Below are 20852 nucleotides of genomic sequence, written 5' to 3'. Positions count from 1 at the left end.
ACACAGCCATCCCTGCTGCACAGGAGACTAGGCCAGTGAATATCATGCTTTTCCAACAAAGGGAGAAACAGATTGAGAATGATAATCGGGTTATCCACCCCTCAGAGCTCTGCTTCTGAAACATGGCAATGTTCAACATGGATTAGAAATAAGAGAAGCAGGGAGAGCTTAAGATCCCTCCATAAGTACGCTCTTTCTTCAGATTAAAATCAATTGATTAGGGCTTCCCTGGTGGCGCAGTCGTTGAGAGTCCACCTGCCAATGCAGGGGACACGGGTTCGTGCCCCGGTCCGGGAAGATCCCACATGCCGCAGAGCGGCTGGGCCCATGAGCCGTGGCCGCTGAGCCTGCGCGTCCGGAGCCTGTGCTCCGCAACGGGAGAGGCCACAACAATGAGAGGCCTGCGTACAGCAAAAAAAAAAAAAAAAAATCAATTGATTAATTTTACCTCTTAAGAAATTTATTCCTTATGTTAAATACATGTCATATGTGGGATATGATTATTATGAAGCCTTTTATCAAAATTACTTTTCTGTAGTTACATATGTTTATGTAACCTTGCCTATATCATAAGAGGTAGAACTAAAATGAAAATATATTTTTGACTTTACCTTATAATTCTGTGCTTTTTGACAATCTTTTATTTCATCATTACCATGCTTTGTATGTTATAGTTATTTAATATATTTTTTTAGAAAATTGAATCCAACTGCTTAGTCTTAAATAGAACTACTTAAGTTCATCAGGTTGAAGATATAAGTATACAGTAGGTATAGAATATTGTGTTTGGGGCATAGACTTTGTTATTATTGGAAGGGAGAGGTTACTGTCACAGAGGGAACTCTTGGGGTCGAGGTGAACAACCTTAGCTTCTCATCTCGGGTCTGCAGGGAAGAGCCCAGTAGCCTGATCATGGTGTTCCTTTGGCTTTGACTTTCTTCGTCTAAGATTAGGCACTTGGACTGGGTCATCTCAGGAGGGTGGGTAGTCCATGACCGTGTGAATGAGTTTGCTGACGAGGGGCAGAGGAAATGGGAGTAATGGAAACGTTCACAGCAGGGAAATTTTACATCTCTAGTGGAGGAACTTAGTTCTGCTTTTTTGAGAGTTGGAAGGGGTAATAACATTTAGGAAAAAATAATTCAAAAAGTTCCTTTCAAAATAATGAACTTAGTGAAAATATATAAAGCCTTTTTGTTGTTTCACAGTGTAAGTGTATATTAAGAAAATGTAGTTATAGCCAATGTTTCACCTTTATTTCAGAAAACAGTCCTGAGATTTTGTTATGAGAGTACTTAGATCTGTTTATGGCAGTGATTTTTTGGGCATCCTACTCGGTTTCTAATTTTCATGAAAACGTGTGGGGAATCATCCCCCTAAATTGTTCTCATGATGCAGCTCTTGCTTGTGACACACCCTGACTCGAGACGTCCCACCACATGACTACTAAGACACCGGAGAGCCTAGGGTATCTGCTCATCTCAGCATCTCAGCAGCCTTCGCTGGTGTTCCTCCTGGCCTGCCTGACGCTTGTCGCCCCTGGCTTGCAGCAGTGGTGACAGCAGCTTCCACGTGTCTTGTGTGACAGTCTTACCGTTATAACGCTTCTTGGCGTGGGGCAGGTGGGAGTGCAGATCCATTTTGGCGGGGGCACGAGTAGCCCACTTCAGAGGGAGGTCTTGGAGGTGATGGGGGATGGCCCAGGCATCCAGGGCTTCCTTGGCCTGGTGTCAGCCCTGTACCTCTTAGGCACATAGGATCCATCAGATGGTTCTAGGGCAACCAGCCAAAGACTTCAGGCCTCCATCCCCTTCACTGATGTGTTTAAAAGACAATTTGTGATCTTGGCACTGTGGGGCTATGTTTATCTTTTTGGATCAGTAACTTATTTCTGTCACGTTAGCTTTGGAAACAGTCTAAACTCTTTCTCTTCCTCTCGCTTTCCATCGTGCTGTATCAGGCCACTGTGCTGTCTCCCTCAGACTAGTATTCTCCTTCGTAACTGTTCCTGCTGCTTCTCTCAGCCTGCTGCAGTGCTGCTGGTCGCTCCCTAAAAAAAGCAGATTTGAGCCTAGAAGGTGCGTGATTGTAGCCTGCAGCAGCTGCTAAGACCTCGCAAATGTGCCATAGGGTCCTGAGGGCACACCCAGCCTTGCACATCACAGCCCTGTTTGTCCTTGCAAAATACCAAGTAATGGCCCCTGCCCCAAGCAAGGGTTGTTGTAAGGACTAAGTAAGTTGATACAGGTCAAGTGCTTAGAATATTACAGTATTCAACAATGATTAAAAATAAGAGAAGGAGGAAAATCTCATGATCTTTCCATGTGCAGTCTTTCTACAAATTAAAATCTTCAATATATTTATTTACCTCCGAAGAAATGTATTCCTTGTGTTAAATATGTCAGGCATAAGTTGACTGTTATGAAGCCTTTTATCAAAATTACCTTGTTTTCTGTACGCACATGCGTTTATGTGACTTTAGCTGTCATGAAAGTACTTGGCTCCTTGTAATCCCTTTGTTTACCATCTCCTAGAGTGTAGACTTCCCAGGGGTATGAATTTTGAATTCAGATGAATAAAAATTATTTTATTATAGGGATGACCTTGAAGCAGTAATTGCTTTCAAAGTCAGTGATTTGTAAACTTCCTTATTGATAACCCAGTCTCCTTGACATCCTTTTAACTGATCCCCGCATGTGAGTTTGTTGAGAACTTCCAGAGCACAGGATAAAGATTTGTGCCCCTTAGTGGTTAACTGAGCAGATTCCTGACCCCCTCATCTGATGATTACATTCTGGCCACACAGCCTCCCACTCACGTTGCACCTGAGCACGCTCTTGTCTTTGCTTGAAATGCTGTTCCTCCTTTCTGTGCCTGGCGGCAGCTAGTACCCATCTTGTCTCCTGGTGGGAGATCTTTGCTAACGCTGTTCCTCCCTCCCCCAGGTGCCCATCCCAAGTTCACACACACACACACCCCCCCCCCCCCCCCGCCCCCAGCTCGCTGCTCAGACCTGATCTCAGCGCATCCAGAGCACATCCTTCATCCGGCCCTTACTCTGCAGTCTGTGTCCCGCTCACTAGATTTGAATTCCCTGGAGAAATTGTCCTTCCTAAATGACCTTTCAACCCCCGTGTAGAATTAAGCAGGACGCGGGTTCTGCTCTGACAGGAGTAGACCCAGAGCTTTATAAACTGAGACCAGGGGAAGGAAAGAAAACACCCTTCCTGCTTTACTACTGCTTCCCAACTCCCACCCCAGAGCAGCCGCCCTCAGCTCTGGACACTACTTTGTGGTCATGGTGGAGGAGGTAGATTCAGAATTGCCAGAAGATGGTTTGTGCAACTCAGAGAGGCATATTCCAGAATCACTGTGCTTTAATTTTGGCCATAACATTTATTGAAATTTCAAATGGCATTAAAAGGAAGGCAGGAGATTTTTGTCAAAAAAGGAAGCATTTTTAAAAGGTTAAGAAACCTTGCTCCACCCTCCACAGAGAGAGGCTGGCATTTTATTTGTTTATTTCTTTTGAGGCTAGTATTTTTCATATGATTAAGAGCAATAGTGTTAGGTTCACAATGAGTGTGGTAAGAGCTGGTTGTGGAAATTTTCACTAGCGTGTGATGTTTTGTTGACCAGAAGTGTTACAGAATTGTTGTAGTTTTAACATTGATGTTCAATTATTAAAAACTTCTGTTAAATCTTTTTTTTTTTTTTTTAAACATATAAAGCCAAATCCAGTGGCGAGGTTGAGGCTGAGTGACAGGTGTCTTCAGTAGAAATAGTGCTTCAGTTTCAAAGCCATGTCTTCTGCAGACCTACTGGCCTTGCCTCTACTGCTCAGGAACTGGGCAAGCTCCCGAGTTTCACTGCAGAGTCGGGGCAGGGGCGGCGTGCTCGGGTTGGAGGTGAGGATGGACGGAGGCCCTCAGGCCCTGTGCACAGCACCTGGCCAGTGCCTGGCCGTATTGCCCAGTACCCGTAAAAGGCTTCTGAAGCCTTTGCACACAAGATCTCCCGCCAGACAGAAAGTCCAGGGAACATTAGAGCATGCAATACATGTTTCGTTAAGAGAGAGAAGGAGGAACAAATCAAAGACTGAGCTAACTCTGAAAGTTTTCACACAAAACCTTCTGTAGCATTTTGTCTTCCATCCCTGGGAAAATAACACGGAATGGAAAAGAGGTACAAGCCAAAAACTCCAGTGTGGGGTTTCTTCTTGAAGTTTCTCCATTATGCATGCTTTGGTTTTCTGCATTCTGTTATTCATGTAGTGGCCAGTTCAAAGAGATGACGTATTTATAAGGCCTCCCCCACCCTGCCCCCCGTAAAGGTGAGATGCAGCTAAAGTAAGATACCGCCTTCTTCAAGATGGATAAAGTGAGGTGGGGCTGGAGCAGCAGTACCAGAGGAGGAGAGAAATGGGGAAATGGGGTGAGAGAGCAACAAGGGTCCAGTGCGCAAGGCATGACTGTCAGCTGATAGGACGGATGTTCACCCGTGGTTTAAAGAGGCATGTTCCAGAAGCATGGTGCTTCTTTGATTTTAGCCACAACATTGTATTTATTTTGAAATTTCAAGTGGCATTTAAAGGAGATCTTTGTGTTTCTCGAAACAGGGTGGCATATGACACCAATTTCATTGCTTTATAGTCACGCCTTGTATATTTCAGGGCCGATTTCATTAGCTGTTACTTAAGACTGCTTGAATGCTTTATGGTTATTTGGTCCAAATGAAGAGGAAATAGTACTTGCCTATTTTATCAAGATGCCATACCAGTTAACTGAAGGTGTGAAAGTACACATTATTCTTGTTAATAATATATACTCAAACCTTTTAATTTTATTAAGATAACATTTTCAAAGCTAGCAGGAAATCTATATGTGTGAAATGTTTATGCCTTTTGTAAATTTGATTCATTAAATGCCTTTTATTTCTACATTTTTTATGACACTAGGCAAATTGGCAAAAGACAAGTTAGCACAAAGAAAATTACGTTAACTCCTATGCCTAGCAAAAATAGGGAGTAAGATCTTTTTGCTGTGCTTAAACTGCTTCAAAGAGAACATGTAGGGCCTTGAGGCAGACAGACCCAGGCGTGAAGGCCAGTTCCTTCACTCTGACCCACAGCCTTGGGCAGGTGTTCAGCCGCCAGAGCTGTGGTTTCCTCGTGTGCTGAGCAGGGATGAAAATCACTAGCTCAAGAGCTGATGGGGGATTAAGTAGTCAGCACTCACCACTCGCCTGGAGGATGGAAGACACAGGAGTCCCTCTTGGCACATCTCCTTCAGACTCCTGGATCACCAGGTAAATTAAATGAGATGCCCTCCTGCGCCCAGTAGGGCGCCAGGCTCACACTCAGCCCAGCAGGGGTTTCTTTACCTCCCTCAAGGATGAATGTTTTCAGGATTACATCTTGTTTACTTTTTTGGGAAGTTTTCTCATTTTCATTTGTAAAGAATTTAAGAGAATGCTGTGCTTTGTGAAAAAAGTTAACACCTGAACAGTAGATAGAGGAGTTGGGTCACTTTTCCATGTTTCTAAACCCTGAAAGGCATCTCTTTTGCTTTACTTGTGTATTGCATGTTCTCACATAGATGGATGCCTTCTTTCCACCCAGTTGAAGTTTCTTTAGATCATAGCCACTTGCTTTCCTTCCATTTTATTTTTTAAATTTTATTTATTAATTTATTTTTGGCTGCGTTGGGTCTTCGTTGCTGCACGCAGGCCTCCTCTAGTTGCAGCGAGCGGGGGCTACTCTTTGTTGCGGTGCACAGGCTTCTCATTGTGGTGGCTTCTCTTGTTGCGGAGCATGGGCTCTAGGCGCGCGGGCTTCAGTAGTTGTGATATGCAGGCTCAGTAGTTGTGGCTCGCGGGCTCTAGAGTGCAGGCTCAGTAGTTGTGGCGCACGGGCTTAGTTGTTCTGCGGCATGTGGGATCTTCTCAGACCAGGGCTCGAACTCGTGTCCCGTGCATTGGTAGGCGGATTCTTAAACAACTGTGCTGCCAGAGAAGTCCCTCCTTCCATTTTAATATTGAGATCTGTCATGTCGACAGCTCCAGGTGGTCTTTATGTGGTCAGCACACAGTGGGGGGAAGATTTTTTCTTGCCCACTGAGTTTACTGGGCTGGTTTAAAATGTGAAGGGGAGGATAAACAACAAGGTCCTACTGTATAGCACAGGGAACTATACTCAGAATACTGTGATAAACCATAATGGAAAAGAATATGAAAAAAGAGGGCTTCCCTGGTGGTGCAGTGGTTAAGAATCCGCCTGCCAATGCAGGGGACACGGGTTCGAGCCCTGGTCCAGGAAGATCCCACATGCCATGGAGCAACTAATCCCGTGCACCACAACTACTGAGCCTGTGCTCTAGAGCCCGCGAGCCACAACTACTGAGCCCGCATGACGCAACTACTGAAGCCCACGTGCCTAGAGCCCGTGCTCTGCAACAAGAAAAGCCACCACAATGAGAAGCCCATGCGCCACAACGAAGAGTAGCCCCCGCTTGCCGCAACTAGAGAAAGCTGCACACAGCAACAAAGAACCAAAAGCAGCCAAAAATTAATTAATTAACAACAGCAAAAAGAGTATGAAAAAAGAATGTCTATATGTATAACTGAGTCACTTTGCTGCACAGCAGAGATTGACACAACATTGTACATCAACTCTACTTCAATAAAAAGAAAAATTGAAAAAGAAAGTGAAGGGAAGGCCCGTTAGACTTTTGTTACTGTTGTTTACCATGATACTAATACACATTCCTCTAAGCCTAAGAAAGGTGACTGTTCTTTAAAAGAAGGTTTGATTCTTTAAGAGACAGTTTTCGTCATGATTACTTTTCTCATCGGTGTTCTTGTTCACGCTTCTTCCTCCCCTGGAAAGCTTCCTTCCCCTGTTCCCACCCCTCCACCCCCTCCCAGTTTACCCTCTCCAGGTGTCAGTAGCCCTCATCTCAGATGTCATTAAGAGTCTCCTCTTCTATGGAGCTTTTTCTAAATCTCCCAAAGTTGGGTTGGCCATTCTTTCTCAGGGCTCCCCTGTTCCTTGTATACTTAGTTCTATCATAGCAGCCGTTACCTCTGCATTGACCTCCTTTATCTACATGCTCGTGTCTCTATCTGTGAAAATGCGAATAAGCTTGCTGAGGGCAGGAACCCCATCATGAGGTCCTGCCAGGCTCTGCCCGCCAGGCTGAGCATCCTACTTGGCCCGTATTAACGGCTTAGTAGATGCTGATGAATGAGTGATGTGTTAATCCCCAGTGTAAGGTCACGAGAAAGACAGCCACTTACACGGACACAGCAAAATACCTTCTGGGAATGTCAGGTTTCTGTCATTTTCTGCCTTTGGAGTGTAAACAACAGATCACCAGCAAACAGGGAAAGGATTCTTGGTGACAGGAGAGTAAGGACCACTAGCTTTAGGTGGACCTCGCTCAGTCTTTTATAGCACTGCTTTGTAAAACAAGGGAACAGACAGAACTGTGACTGTGCTGACGACAGGATGACTGACTCAGACCAACTACTAAGAAACCTGGCACATATATGTATACATACACATGCGTGTGTGTGTGTATATATATATATTTTTTTCTTTGAGACATTCTTGCAAAAAATTAATAAAATGTGTCCTTTCTTATAAAGGTGTGTTAGTTTGCTAGGGTTGCAGTAACAAAGTACCATGAACTGGGTGTCTTAAACAACAGAAATTTGTTTTCTCACAGTTCTAGATGCTAAAAGTACAAGATCAGAGTGTCAGCAGAGTTGGTTTCTTCTGAGGCCTCTCTCCTTGGCTTGTAGGTGGCTGTCTTCTCCCTGTGTCTTTGTGTTGTCTTCCCTCGGTGTCTTGTCTGTGTCCAAATTTCCTCTTCTTATAAGCATACCAGTCATATTGCATTAGGGCCCACCCTAATGACCTCATTTTAACTTAATTAACTCTCATCTCCAAATACGGTCACATTCTGAGGTGCCAGGGGCTAGGCCTTCAACATCTGAATTTGGTGGGGAGGGATGCGATTCTACCAGTAACAGTGTGGATTTTAACTGCTTAATATATATATGTAGGACAGTTTATTGACTAAGAATACATCAAGTGCTGTGTGTGAGGGTGTATATATCATACCATGTTTGTGTGTCAGACATACAGAAAGTCACCACTCTTAAAATAGGGGAGTTTAGTAACCTGGGTATGGCTACTTCTCTAAGCCATCAAAAGATTCTGTCCTCCTTATGTGGCAAGTATACAAGAAAGGGGGAAACATTACAGATATTAGCAGCTATTCCTCCAATTAAGAATAATGCCTTCTCTGTACAACAAGTTAAAGTATACATGCAATTTTGTTAAAATTAGTAATCTCTTTACATAACCTTACTCTTTACATAAGAGTAAGGTTAGACTTTACAAGTTTTATCTGAAAGGTTTTCTATAATATCTCTAAAGTTTGAGGAAGTACCCAGAAAGCTACATCAGATGCTGTGGTCAAGGGCAACTTGTGTTTTAATTGACTTGTGTAGGTGGTAAACCAAAGACTCTGGAAGAAGAACTACAAACTTGCATTTTGAAAACGGATTTTTCATTAGAATATGGCTTGTATACACAAGGAGAAGTACTAACTTGTTATTCCCATGGATAAGTTATAAGAAATGAATTTCCTACAAAGCTTAGAAATTCCTTGATTGTTTGAAATTTTCATCTGTAATATTTTAAAGAATATTTATTTTACATTTTGTTTTTTATGTTCTTCTCTGCTTTTAAAATCCAGCTCATGGTCTTTGGAATCTTTCTGTGCCTGGATGCATTTCTGTATGTGTTCACCCTGCTTCCTTTAAGAGTTTTCCTGGCGCTGTTCAGGCTCTTCACACTGCCTTGCTATGGCTTAAGGTAAGTTTAAGGTTATGAACTATTTTAAACATTTAAGTTATTTTTACTACTTGTAGTTGAGCTAAATAACCACTTGCATAGATTTTTTAGAATAGGGATAATCATTAAGCTTCTTTCACACTTTGGCCCTTAATGCATAAATGAATACTGTTTATCTTTTTAATGAATATTATATAATATGCTTATATAATATTTGTACATTTTATATGTACGTTTTTTTTTCCAAATGGTTTTGGACCAGAACTTTGCTTTGGCTAGTAAACAAATGTTAATAATGCAGGAGGCTGTGTAGAAGAACAGAAAAGGCCTAGCACTGAGAGTCAAGGACCAACCACATTGCCACTGTGCTAGCTCAGCCTGTGCTTTTATTTTCTTCAAGTCCCTTGGCCTCCTGGGCATCATCTGTAAAGTGAGGACCAGGTGCTAGGCTGGGAGGTGGGCGGCGGCTGGCATCAGAATCTCCTAGGGAGCTCTTAGTACAGGGTTCCTCCTCTGTCTCATTTGAGAGTCTCTGTCTTCATGGCCTAGCTAGCCTTAGTTACTGCTTACAGGTGAGATCCCCCTCTGATTTGTGAGAGGGGAAAGCTCTTGAAGACCATTGTCCTGGTGGGAAGGATCAGACAGTCTGGCCCAGCATAGATTAACTGACGAGTCATCAGCAACTTCTCTAAGCTTGTGTCCCCATCCGTAAAAAGGGGATGTTTAGAGCCAGCATCTGTTACCACAAAGACTGAGAGATGTGCAAAGAATACCTAGTGTAGTGCCTGGTTTGTAGTAGACAGGAATAAATACTAGTTTCCTTCCTTCCTTCTCTTCCAAAACTGGGAACAGGAAGATGAAAATGTAAAGCTTATGTGAATCTTATTGCTTTTTTGGTCTTGAGGTTAGAAATTTGGATTTTACAGGTTTTTTCTCTGGTTACATCAACATGCCTCTGCTCTGTGTGGTTACTCTCTGTAACATTATTACAGTGTTCTTAGCATAGTTGCCCAATTTACGTTTCTCACATGCGTCATTTTTCTAAATACGTTTCATTCCGAAAAAGTTGCAAAATACTGAAATGGACAATAATATGTGAAACTTTATTTAACTATAAAGTAGGTGACTCTTCCATGGTATATTAAATATATGAATAATAACATTGTCATCAGTAACCATGGAAACTGAGTTATAAAATTATTGATCAACATACAGAATTATATGTTCATTTTTTTTTAAGACTAAAGTCATGGAAGAGTCTCTTTTAAAGTAATAAACAAGCATATACTTGATATTTAGTATGTACTGAATAACACATAACAGTCCTTTTAAAAATGGCCTTAATCAGTCTTAATAAGGAAGAAATCCCTCCAGTGTAAACTGGAAGAATTTATCAATCATGATGATCATATTGTGATAAGAGTAAAAGCTCTTCTTTGCAAGATGGCATGGGGTAGATTATAAGAATTAAGATCACGTCATTGTTATATGTGATACTTCATATTCTATAATCTTCCTCTCCTTCCAGAATGAAAGAATTATGTTATATATTTTATTAATTTCTCGTTAATCAAACGGGAGTATCTTTTTTAGGAATTTACCGTCAACTTTAAGGTATTCAAGTACGTGCTTTATGCCTTTGGGAGAATTTTTAAGAAGACTTTATTCGTATCAGCAAACCTTTTTTTTTCAGACATTTGTAGCATGGTACTCCAATATTCAGAAAGCCTAACCTTGTATACTATCACTATTCCTTTATCACTGTTGGGAGCTCAATAGAATCATGGTTATTTCAGTTACCTTTTCAGAAGACCAAGAAAAAAAATCTAAGACATTACTAAATGGAAGTCTTCATGTGTGATTGCATAACAAGAATAGACGCATGGAAAGTTGGATAAAGCCCAGGTGAGGCTATCTGGCATAAAATAGCTCGTGTCTACACTATGAGCTAGATTATTTTTTAGTTATTCTTTGATCAACAATGTGAGGCAAGTTCGTGCTCTAGCTGTCTTTAAGCGAATGGCTTTTAAAGACAGAGCATGTTCTCCGTGGCTGTTGGCACTATGAGATATAGCATTAAAAGGATGTGTAACCTAAAATCAACAAGAGCCATCTTGTTGTTACACAGGTATCTAAACTGTGTCCCTTGTCACTTGGGGAGCAAGGCACCAAAGTAGCATTAGAGAAGTCTTTCAGTGTTTGTTCTAAAAACTGGGAGAGGTGTTGCAGAGAGCTGGGAAGACTTCATCCCTCTACTCCTTGTTGGCTTTAGTGTGAGTGGTCAATGGTCCCTAGAGCCAACCTTTTCTAGGTATTTTAAGGGGGGTTTTTTTGGCATAAAAAGTAAAGGTGATAACTTTCGTATATTACTTTAAAATACTTTTCAATCTAAATTAATTTGAATAACATTTTAAAACAGAATTCAAGTCCGTTCTATTTTCAAGTTTTTATGGCCAAACTGACACTAGAGGGCAGCCCATCACACTACAGTGAAGACTCCGCTACGTTTTCCTGGGCAAACAGTTCTTGCTATTTCTGTAGTTTGGATCAACTGAAAAATTACATTTTATGCCATCACTAATAAATATGTGTATATATAACGTGAAGTGCAGTTAAAATTATATAACAGAACTTCAGCACTTTAAGTACTCTGTGAGTGTAGGCAGATTATACAGAATATGAAGATACTGCCTTCCTGTCTTAGTGCCTTAAGTATACTTTATCAGAATTAGCAAAACTATTGTTAATATTAAGTCTAAGACCTTTCAGATATTTTAGGAAAATAAAAATACATTTTATTTTTACAAAATTATTAATCAGCCAAGTTTTGTTATCTTATAGCTTTTCTTCCAGCATTCTCTACTTCCATTCAAGATTATTTGATTTGTCTTGCCTGTAGCTGTATCATGTCCCATCTTTTTAAGCAAACAAAAAGTGCTCTTTCCTTCAGTCTGACTTTATTTTTTCAAAGAGGTAAGAAGAAATTAAAGAGACCAGCAAAGAGGTTAATTGCATTCTTTTTTCTTTTTCTCACTCTCCTGTATTTTAGTTTTCTTTCTGTTAAAAAAAAAAAAGAAAATTACTATTGATATCTTCCTAGTCTCTTAGTTGTTTGAAATTATTCCCCAAAAGCCGGGTGGGGGGGTGGGAAGGGATATTTGTCAAAGTAATCAAGATGCTGACATGAAAACAGCAACAGTTTGCAGGCTCTGGTGCTGTGGTTTCAGTGTCACATCACAGCAGAGTACTATTATTGCCCTCTTTTCAGAAATGGGATTGGTGTTCTCACCTCTTCTACGTGCAGAGTTGTATCTGGTACAGCATTTGTGAGAGGCTTCCGAAAGCTGACAGCCTCCCGGGTTTTCTGCTTTAGAATTGATTTTTTAAACCTATTTCTAAATCTTCTGCAGACTTGCCGTGGGTTTTGGTTTGGGGGTGTTTGTCAGTACTGACAAACTAAATAGACTTTCTGCCTTTCACTAAGCCTGAGGGCCAGGGCGAATCTGCAGCCCTTAAGAAACCAGCCTTTATCGTGATTGCTCCCCTGGTGGACATTTTGCCAGCTTTTGACCCTGTTAAAATATTTTTCATTTTGAGATGTTGGCAGGGTAATTTTCTTGACTCGATAGTTGTGTGTGTGTTATCTGCAAAGGGTGTACTGCTTGCATAAAAAGTTTACACCTGTCCTTAGTAATTTCAAGAATATTTAGGTGAAAACTGTTGCTAATGAATTTACAGTCTTGAAAAGTCTTTGCCCTTAACTATTTTGTTGTAGACTGAAATAAAGAAATACATCCGGATTCTTTAAAAGCCAACTGATTTATGTATGTCTTCCCTCTTTCTCAGGATAGTATAATTTTTTAAAAACATTTGAGAAACTTCCTGAATTAGGATAATTTTTTTAATGATGAGGACATGAAAATCAGAATTAAGTTTTGATTTATTATATGACATATCTTTGTTTCTTGGAAGAATGAAAGTATTTTGTTTTTTAGAAAAGTAGACTGCTCTATATTATGCTAAAGAGGTATCCAACATTATTTTTTCCAAATTTACTTATAGAATAAATAAATAATAACCAGTTGTATGTGTGTTTTTAATTCACCTGGCATTTTTTCTGGATCCTTTTTCCTCCTCCAGCCTGTGGCTTCATTTTGTGTTGTAGAAGCCTCAGTCACATTTGAGTTAAAAGTTGAGGGAGATTGTAGAGAAAAGCAATACTATCTGGTGCCAGGAACTGATAGTTTTGAAAACTTTGCTAAAATATTTTAGACGATAATAAGTGTAGAGTAGGTTTAAGTAATAAATGCTAGAGTATTTTTCTTTTACTATTGGAGCAAATAAAATATGTGCAAGTAAATTTTACTGATTTCTCACCTCGGTTTTAGGCATAACTCTTACTTGGGCTTTATGTACTTTTTTGTTTTTCAGAGGCAATGGTGTCTTTTTCTTTTGAGAATTTACCCCACAGAAAGCTCTCATCTCCCGAAGAATTATGAATTTCAAATGCTTGAGAGTTTCTTAACCCATTGGGTTTCTTCCGTATGCCTTACCTCCTCCAAGGTAGTTCTACCTAAAATTAACTGCACACATATGAACACACACACATATACATAATAGATTTTTCTCTTTTTAGATATAAGCCTTATTTTTGGCCTGAGTGATTCATGCCACCCCTGTCGCGCATGTAGGGAGAGCTCTTGGTAACTTTCTCTGGGGAAACAAGTACGTCTGTCATTTCCTCTTACCAGGGCTGGTCTACGTGGCTGATGTGTAGAGAGCAATATATTTGTTAGAGAGTCTTCCTAACCTCAGTTTTATTGTCCGCTGTTTCCTCACCATGACGCTCTAAGTAGCGTAGCAACATTACAACCTTCTCTCTTTCTTTCTCTCTCGTAAATCAGACCGAAGGGAGGAGCACTTTCACTTCCTTTATAGAATGGAATGTGGTGTCACAGGGACTCCTCGTGGTGAGTAAACCCTGATTTTTCCTTCTATACTCTCGGCCAAATTGACATCAGTACAAACGAATACTGATTATAATGAAAAAATGTAGACATAACCATTTGGAGATGGACACATACTGAAGAAAATGTGGTTCCCTGTCCTTACTTGGTCATAGAGCTTTGTCCACATTTGTGCAGGATTTCACCGTGATCTCATCTAACATAAGAAAATCACTTGATAAAATGATCTTTAATTATACATGTCGGACTAGACCTGACATCAAGTACTTCATTCCCAATGCCACATCAGTCAGCTGAGCCCTTCAACGTGAGCAGTTTTTATTTTGCATCCTCCAAGCACCAAACATAGCTTATAAAACCAGTGGGTTTTTCCTAGTATAGTTTGAAATTATTTTCAAAGCCCAAGGAACGCTTTAGTCATTCAGTTTAAGCTTTTATAATTATTTTTCTACTGTCTGTCACAAAAACTTAAGATTTAAAATTTTCAGTCTCCTAATTAAAGAAAATATCTTAATCTTAATACTTTATTCCAGTTTACTCTAAAATTATAAAACGACTTATCTTTCAAAAATGGAGACCATTTTTAATAGTTCACGTTTTTTTCAATAGTGCTTATATATCTTCATTCTTTCAGTTATACCACAAATAGCTAAAAATGTTAAAAGAGAAAGAGAGAAAAAAAGAAATCCCATCTGCGTATTTTGTAATGAAGTAGCTCATGCTGATACCTTGGCATGTTTCAACACCAGTTTGAAAATTAACTAGGCAGGGCTTATCCCAGTTCTCTTAGTCATTTGTGTTGCCTCCTCTTCTTTCCTGATCTTTTTCTGTTCACTATCAGTTTTTACTTTAATCTTAGTTGGCATAGTACCTTCTGCTGAACAGGGTGCAGAAAAAGCCTACACCTGATCATCTTGGTTTACTACATCATTCTGTTCCCCAAACGTGCCCTTGAAACAACTGGGTCACTTTATTCGGTAATTGTGCAAATCCAGGGAAAGTATTTGAAAGACCAAAAGATAAAATTTAGAAATGTAGACAATTTAATTTCTGTAAGAGTGGCTTAACTTGAAAATTAAAAAAATTTAAGTTGTGTTGACTCTCTTGTTTAATATTACTTGTCTTGTGATAACTCACAGCCAGCTGTAAATTAGATTTAGTGGGTTTTTCACTTTGTCCAACAGCTTCCTCCGCTTGTTTATGTGTTAGTGTGGGATTTTCAGTGCTTGCAAAACGAATTGCCAGTAACCACTGTTTAACAGGCATTTATAAGGAAGAGCTTCAGCCTGAAAGTGTTGTTCATAAACCAATTCAGAGTTGATTGGCAGGGCTGTAGAGAAGCTTCTTATGGAGTTGGAAATACTTATCATATATCATATCTAAAAATGTCCTGGCAGAGAAGGAAACAAATGCTGGAACTGGTTCAAGTTGTTTTAATCAGCTGGACTTATTTTGAGGTTAGATTTTTTCTTACTCAGAGAAGCTGTGATGCCCCCTTAGAAATGATTTTTTTATTTTTGCAACTTTCCTTTTTCATTTACAGGGAAATTTATATGAAAACAAGACCCTTGTTTCTTAAGAGTTATGCTTTTATTTTTTTATTTGAATAAATCCTCTTAATTTTGAAATTAAGGAGAAAATCAGAGTCATCTCTGTAGCACCCAGTTGTGATGTAAGCAATGGAAAATTTTCACCAAAGCAGAGTGCACATAAAGCAGTGCACAGATCCAGTGAAAATAGTCCTTTTTTCCGTCTTTTTAGAAATGAAAAATTATAGCTATTTTTGGTTTTTAGCACAATAATTTTTCCATATGAGATGACAGTACAGTGATAAATTATACAGTATTAAATTATGCTGAAAGATAAAAGATACTGAGTTGCTGATTCCTGTAAGTTTAAAAGTTCTTTTAAAGAAAAGTCTGGGACGGTAGATGGGAGTGAGAACATGCCTTCTGGAGCCAGATGCAGAGGGTCAGATCCCTGGTCCCCCACATCTGATTCCTGACCATGCAGCTGCAGGCACGTTCTTGATACTCTTTGCGTCATCTGTGAAATTGGGATGGTGATGTACCTTCCTCATAGGATCTCATAGGATTGTCGTGGAAACTAGAACAGATAACGTGCCAAGTGCCTAGAATGGTGCCTGCCTCATAGGACCTGTGGATTGTAGCATAAGGTGTTTCTTCAACTCTTCCGCCATTTTTACAGCCTGGTTTAATCCTAAGCAAAAGAAAGCTAAATTAAAGTTGTTTATTTAAAATTTAAAAATTTAAATTTATTATCATCTTAGTTTAAAATGTGTGGTATTACGTTATTTGAGGAGACAGCTTTCCAATGTTTGGTAGCTAATTTCTAACAATGACTTGTATCAAATATAATATTCCTCCTTAGATATACTAACACACTGTTCCTTTGTTGCAAATGTTTATAAAGAAACAAAATTGGACAGATAGGTATTAAAAATCCTCGTATCTCTTAAATAAAGTGCTTTGACTGAGATCACTTAACTAAGTAGATGCCAATCTAGTACCAAAAGCTCTAAGTATTCTACTTTAATTAGTTATCTAAATCTTTTTGGTAATTAATGCAAATTCATTAATACCACCCTACTTTTCGTTCCTATTGTTTTCTTTAGTTCATAAAACATGACCTCTAGTTCTTAAACACAAAGGCCCCCGACTGTGGGTGATTTGTGCTTTTCAGCATATGCTCAGCTGTGCCAGCACTTCTGAGGGGGAGGTGGGTGTGTGCTCCTGGCTGATGCTTCGGGTTGACGCTGGCCATCCCAGGGGAGACAGGCTCACGGGCCAGGCGCCCAAGAGTGTTCAGAATGTCTCCTCTTCTCATTGTTTGACTTAAAAATATGTTTACCTCCAGCTCTTGACAAATATACCGCTTCCATTTTTTATCTTGGGGTCCAGCAGCGAATTACCTCGATATCTGAACAGCCCTTGGCAGCGTTCTGTGTTCTGGGCTAGGGGTTTGGATATGGGAAACACAGCTCACTCTGGAGTTCATGAGGAGAAAAGGTCCAGAGTCTACAGGGAGAGAGAGGAACAGCACTGGAGACAGAAAGGGACAGAAAAATGATGATAGACATTGATCAGCTTTGTCCTTGAGGCAGTTTTTCCCAAGATTTCAACTTCAACTACTAAGAATAACTTCCCTCGGCTTGTGCCGTGGTGGTATGACTTGGACACGTGGCGTGACTTGGACTATTCTGACCCGTCTCTCCATCTAGCTCGTTGGTTCAGCCCAGTGTCTTCTCATCCTCTGCTAGCCCTCCCTGGACCCAGTCTTCTCAGAATTTGTCTCTTTTCAGGATTTTTGCAGATTTCCTATTCTCTCTGTGAAGGGGTCAAATTCACACCTGACTGAAAACCTCTGCATACTACCATGTAGTACGCAGTGCAGTGTGTATTGTAGAAAACAAGTGTGAGGTTCTGTAGCACATCTGGCAGAATTGGCATCGCATGCCTCACTGTTACCTTATAGACCAGTGTTCTGGGTGGCAGTTACGGGTTCCTTGTTGAGCCCTACAAGGATCTTTGGGAGAAAAGAGCCCCCGATCTGAATGTGGACAAGGGCTAGGAAGGAGCTCCAGAGAGAATAGGTAGCCAGGAAATACCAAGTAAGTAGAGAGCTCAGGACGCCAATAGGCCGCTGGAAAGGGAGCTCACCCCTTAGGTAGGTCCTAAAGTGTTGTCACAATGGGCAGAAATGAAAAGACTCTGGAGCTCCTAATGCCAGTATTCAGGCTTTTTATTGATTGTACGATACATATGTAAAAGCTGCCAAAGCAGGAGACTGAGCATTTTCTATCTTGAGGAATCAGCCTGTAGTTGACTTAGAGAAAACACCTTTCCCATTCTTGTCACAGGAATTTTACGTTCAGTGAAAGAAGTCTTAAATTTCTTCTTTTCTAATGTATTTTTTTGCTGTATCTTAGGAAGACATTTCCATTCACAATTTAGGTTTAGCTCCTTATACTCTGATCTCAAAAGTAAGGAATGATTCTGCTTGTATTAATTAGGAAAAAACCACAGTTGACACTTGAGCGACTGGGGGTTAGGGCACCAACCCTGTGCTCAATAGCCAGCCCTCCGTATACACGATCCCTCCGTGTCCGAGATTCCTCTGTATCCATGGTTCCTCATCCATGGACTCAACCAATCGCAGAGCACGTAGTACTGAAGTACATATTTATTGAAAAAAATCCACATATAAGTGGACCCGTGCAGTTCAAACCCATGTTGTTTAAGGAGCAACTGTATTTTCGGCTCATGTCATAGACGGCTAACTTTCGTAATATAAAAGCTGTCCTACAAACCAGTAAGAGAAAGATGTGAGGAGAGAATTCACACACAGTATAAATAACTTAAATATATAAAGAAGATGTCAGTCTCCTAATGAGAGAAATTAACATTGAAACTACTAGATTCAATTTTTCACCAGTGGCATTGGCAGAGATCCCAAAGTTGATCAAATGCTAATTGATGCACGTGGGCTTACAAGTGTCTAGTGCAAGTGTAAATTGGTACAACCCTTGCAGAGGGCAGCGCAGCTGCTATTATCAAAATGTCAAGTGAACATAACCCTGAGATTCCAGTTTTAGGACTTTATCCTATAGATTCACTTTCACTGACATGGCATGACATGTATATTGCATCATGGTTTATAGTTGCAGAAGGCTGGAAATCTGTCAATGATATGTTACATAAATTATGATACATCCACACAGTGGGGCACTGCACTGTCATGTAAATATGAATTCCTTATGAACTGATATGGAAAAATCTGTTATGCTGTTAAATAAAAAGTGCAAAGTGCAGAACACCATGCGTAGAGTGCTAGCACTGCGTAAGAAGGGCTGAGCCAGTGGGGCTCCAGGGCTTCCCGGTGAGGTGGGAGGCTTGTGTCTTCTTCGTGGAAATCCATTGCTTCCAGGCACTCTATCAGCAGCCGCCTGCCTTCGGTGTTCACTTGTTTAGGTTCCCCACTTCTAGCAGTAATTCTGGTTTAATATTTTATATTCTCTCCTTGGGCAGAAAATTTCATACTGTTGAGTAGTCAGCATAACTTTCCTTGTTAGTTTGAAATTTTTGAAAGATCAACCTAAGTCCCATTACCTTTGTTTGCCACTGTATGTCCAGTAAAGATTATTTATTCAGGGACACAGAAGGTAAAACTCATATTTTTATTACTTCTCATATATTTCAGGGACAGACGTTTGCTTCAGCCTGCCCAGGTGTGTGACATCTTGAAGGGTGTCATTTTGGTCATCTGCTATTTTATGATGCACTATGTGGACTACTCCATGATGTATCACCTGATTAGGGGCCAGTCCGTCATCAAGCTCTACATCATCTACAATATGCTCGAGGTGAGTCTGGGCCCTCATTTACCCTCCAGGCAGTCCAGCGCCCCAGCCTGCACAGGCCTGGCCGGTGGCACACGGCTCCAAGCCTTCCAACACAGAACACTTTCCTGCAGCCTCTGGTAATGGTGCTTCTGGCCTCCAGTGTTCATCCGGTCATTGGCGACCTTGTTAAAATGCACATTCTGATTTAGTAGGTCTGGGCTGGCACTGGAGAATCTGTCTTTCTAACAAGATGGTGCTTGTGCTGCCGGTCCTGGGATACACTGAGGGTAGCAGGTCCTCAGGGCACAAAGTGTCCTCAAGCAGGGAAGAGGGGCACCTGCTGCCTAGACATTTCTGAGTCAGTGCTCCCTTGAGAATGTAAACTGTCAAATGGTAGAGAAATTTATTTTGCAAATTCATTGGAAACCTATGTATACTTTTTGCTAGAATTTTTAAATTTATGAAGATACTTTTAGGGTTGTGTGTATGTTGGCTATAGTAGATTTATATTTTAAGTTGCTTTTGAATTTTCACACCAAGCAAGTAAACAATTTCCCGATTTCTCTAAGTACTTAACATTTTGAATACAATATGTCTTCCAAGTACGCTACGCTTTAAAGCAGTCATCATATGAAAGTCTGCATTTACATAAATTAACAGTTACACAAAGCAAAGAAAAACATGCTTTGCTTTATAGGCAGAAACTTAATAAGTCAGATAGATAGTAAGCCAACCTGGGTTATATAATTAACCTCTGAGACTAAACTTGCACTTTCCTATACTACTCTTTGGGGACACAAGTAAGGTCTACCTGTCTTTTCAATTAGTCACAGACGGGCTTGTCCTGGCATAGACACGTGGGGTGGTGTGGAGGCTGCTGGCCTTTCTGCCCTGAAGCTGCGCTGCCCGGGCAGCTGGGGGCTTTCCATCTCTTCGTAGAAGCCGCAGAACTCTAGCTGTCCTGGTTAGTCCTTAATTCATTGACTGGGATGATTTAAAAACCACACCCCAGCTTCCTGGTTGTAGGCTCGTTGCCATACACTTGCTTTGCCCCGTTAAGTGTGGGTGTGGCTTGTGAAGCAGAGTAGCCATCCTGCTCTCGCCTCCCTCCCACAGAAGGAAAAGCCCAGGCCTCCTTTCTTCCCCGGCCGCGTGGGTGGCTCTCCGTGCCAGCACCCCACTAATCTCCTCCATGCCTTCCCTCCGGGGGATTGCAGGTTACCGGGCTTCTCCCTATTCCCAAAATTAAGGCAGATGCCGCCTGATTGACACAGCCCTCTACAAGGTGGTGGTATTACCGTTACTAGGAAACAGGGCAAGCAGAAGGATCCATGAATTGCTGATCGAAGTGGCTTAAGTACTGATTCACTTCGTAGACTAGAGTTGATGAGTGGTTTCAGCATAGTGTAGAAGAGTCCAGGCTCTAATATAGAGATAACTACCTCCAATCCTGGTTATCCTGCACATGGCCACCGGTTGCTGAATGACTCTAACCTTCAGCTTCTCATCTGTGAAGTGGAGATACTAGGGGAATTACCAGGAGTACATGAGACAGCCCGTAGAGGGGCTTAGCACAGACCAGGCATGTGGTGGGAGCTCCCTAAATGGTAGCGATTTATCCCTTCATTCGGCAAATATTCAACCAACACTCCCTACGTGC

The 20852-nt window shown here is 40.9% G+C and overlaps 1 protein-coding gene across 1 annotated transcript in view; it reads left to right on the top strand.

Moving 5' to 3' along the window:
• TAPT1 (transmembrane anterior posterior transformation 1) overlaps nt 1–20852 on the top strand; it is a 64798-nt gene that overhangs the window by 18591 nt on the left and 25355 nt on the right. The window contains exons 3-4 of the mRNA XM_019928448.2: nt 8766–8884; nt 19051–19213. Of these exons, the coding sequence (XP_019784007.2) occupies nt 8766–8884; nt 19051–19213 (282 nt within the window). The remainder of the gene's footprint in view (nt 1–8765; nt 8885–19050; nt 19214–20852) is intronic.

This window comes from Tursiops truncatus, chromosome 5 (assembly GCF_011762595.2).
Source record: "Tursiops truncatus isolate mTurTru1 chromosome 5, mTurTru1.mat.Y, whole genome shotgun sequence".
In the NCBI taxonomy this organism is placed as follows: Eukaryota; Metazoa; Chordata; class Mammalia; order Artiodactyla; family Delphinidae; genus Tursiops; species Tursiops truncatus.
This window is presented reverse-complemented; position numbering and strand designations above follow the sequence as displayed.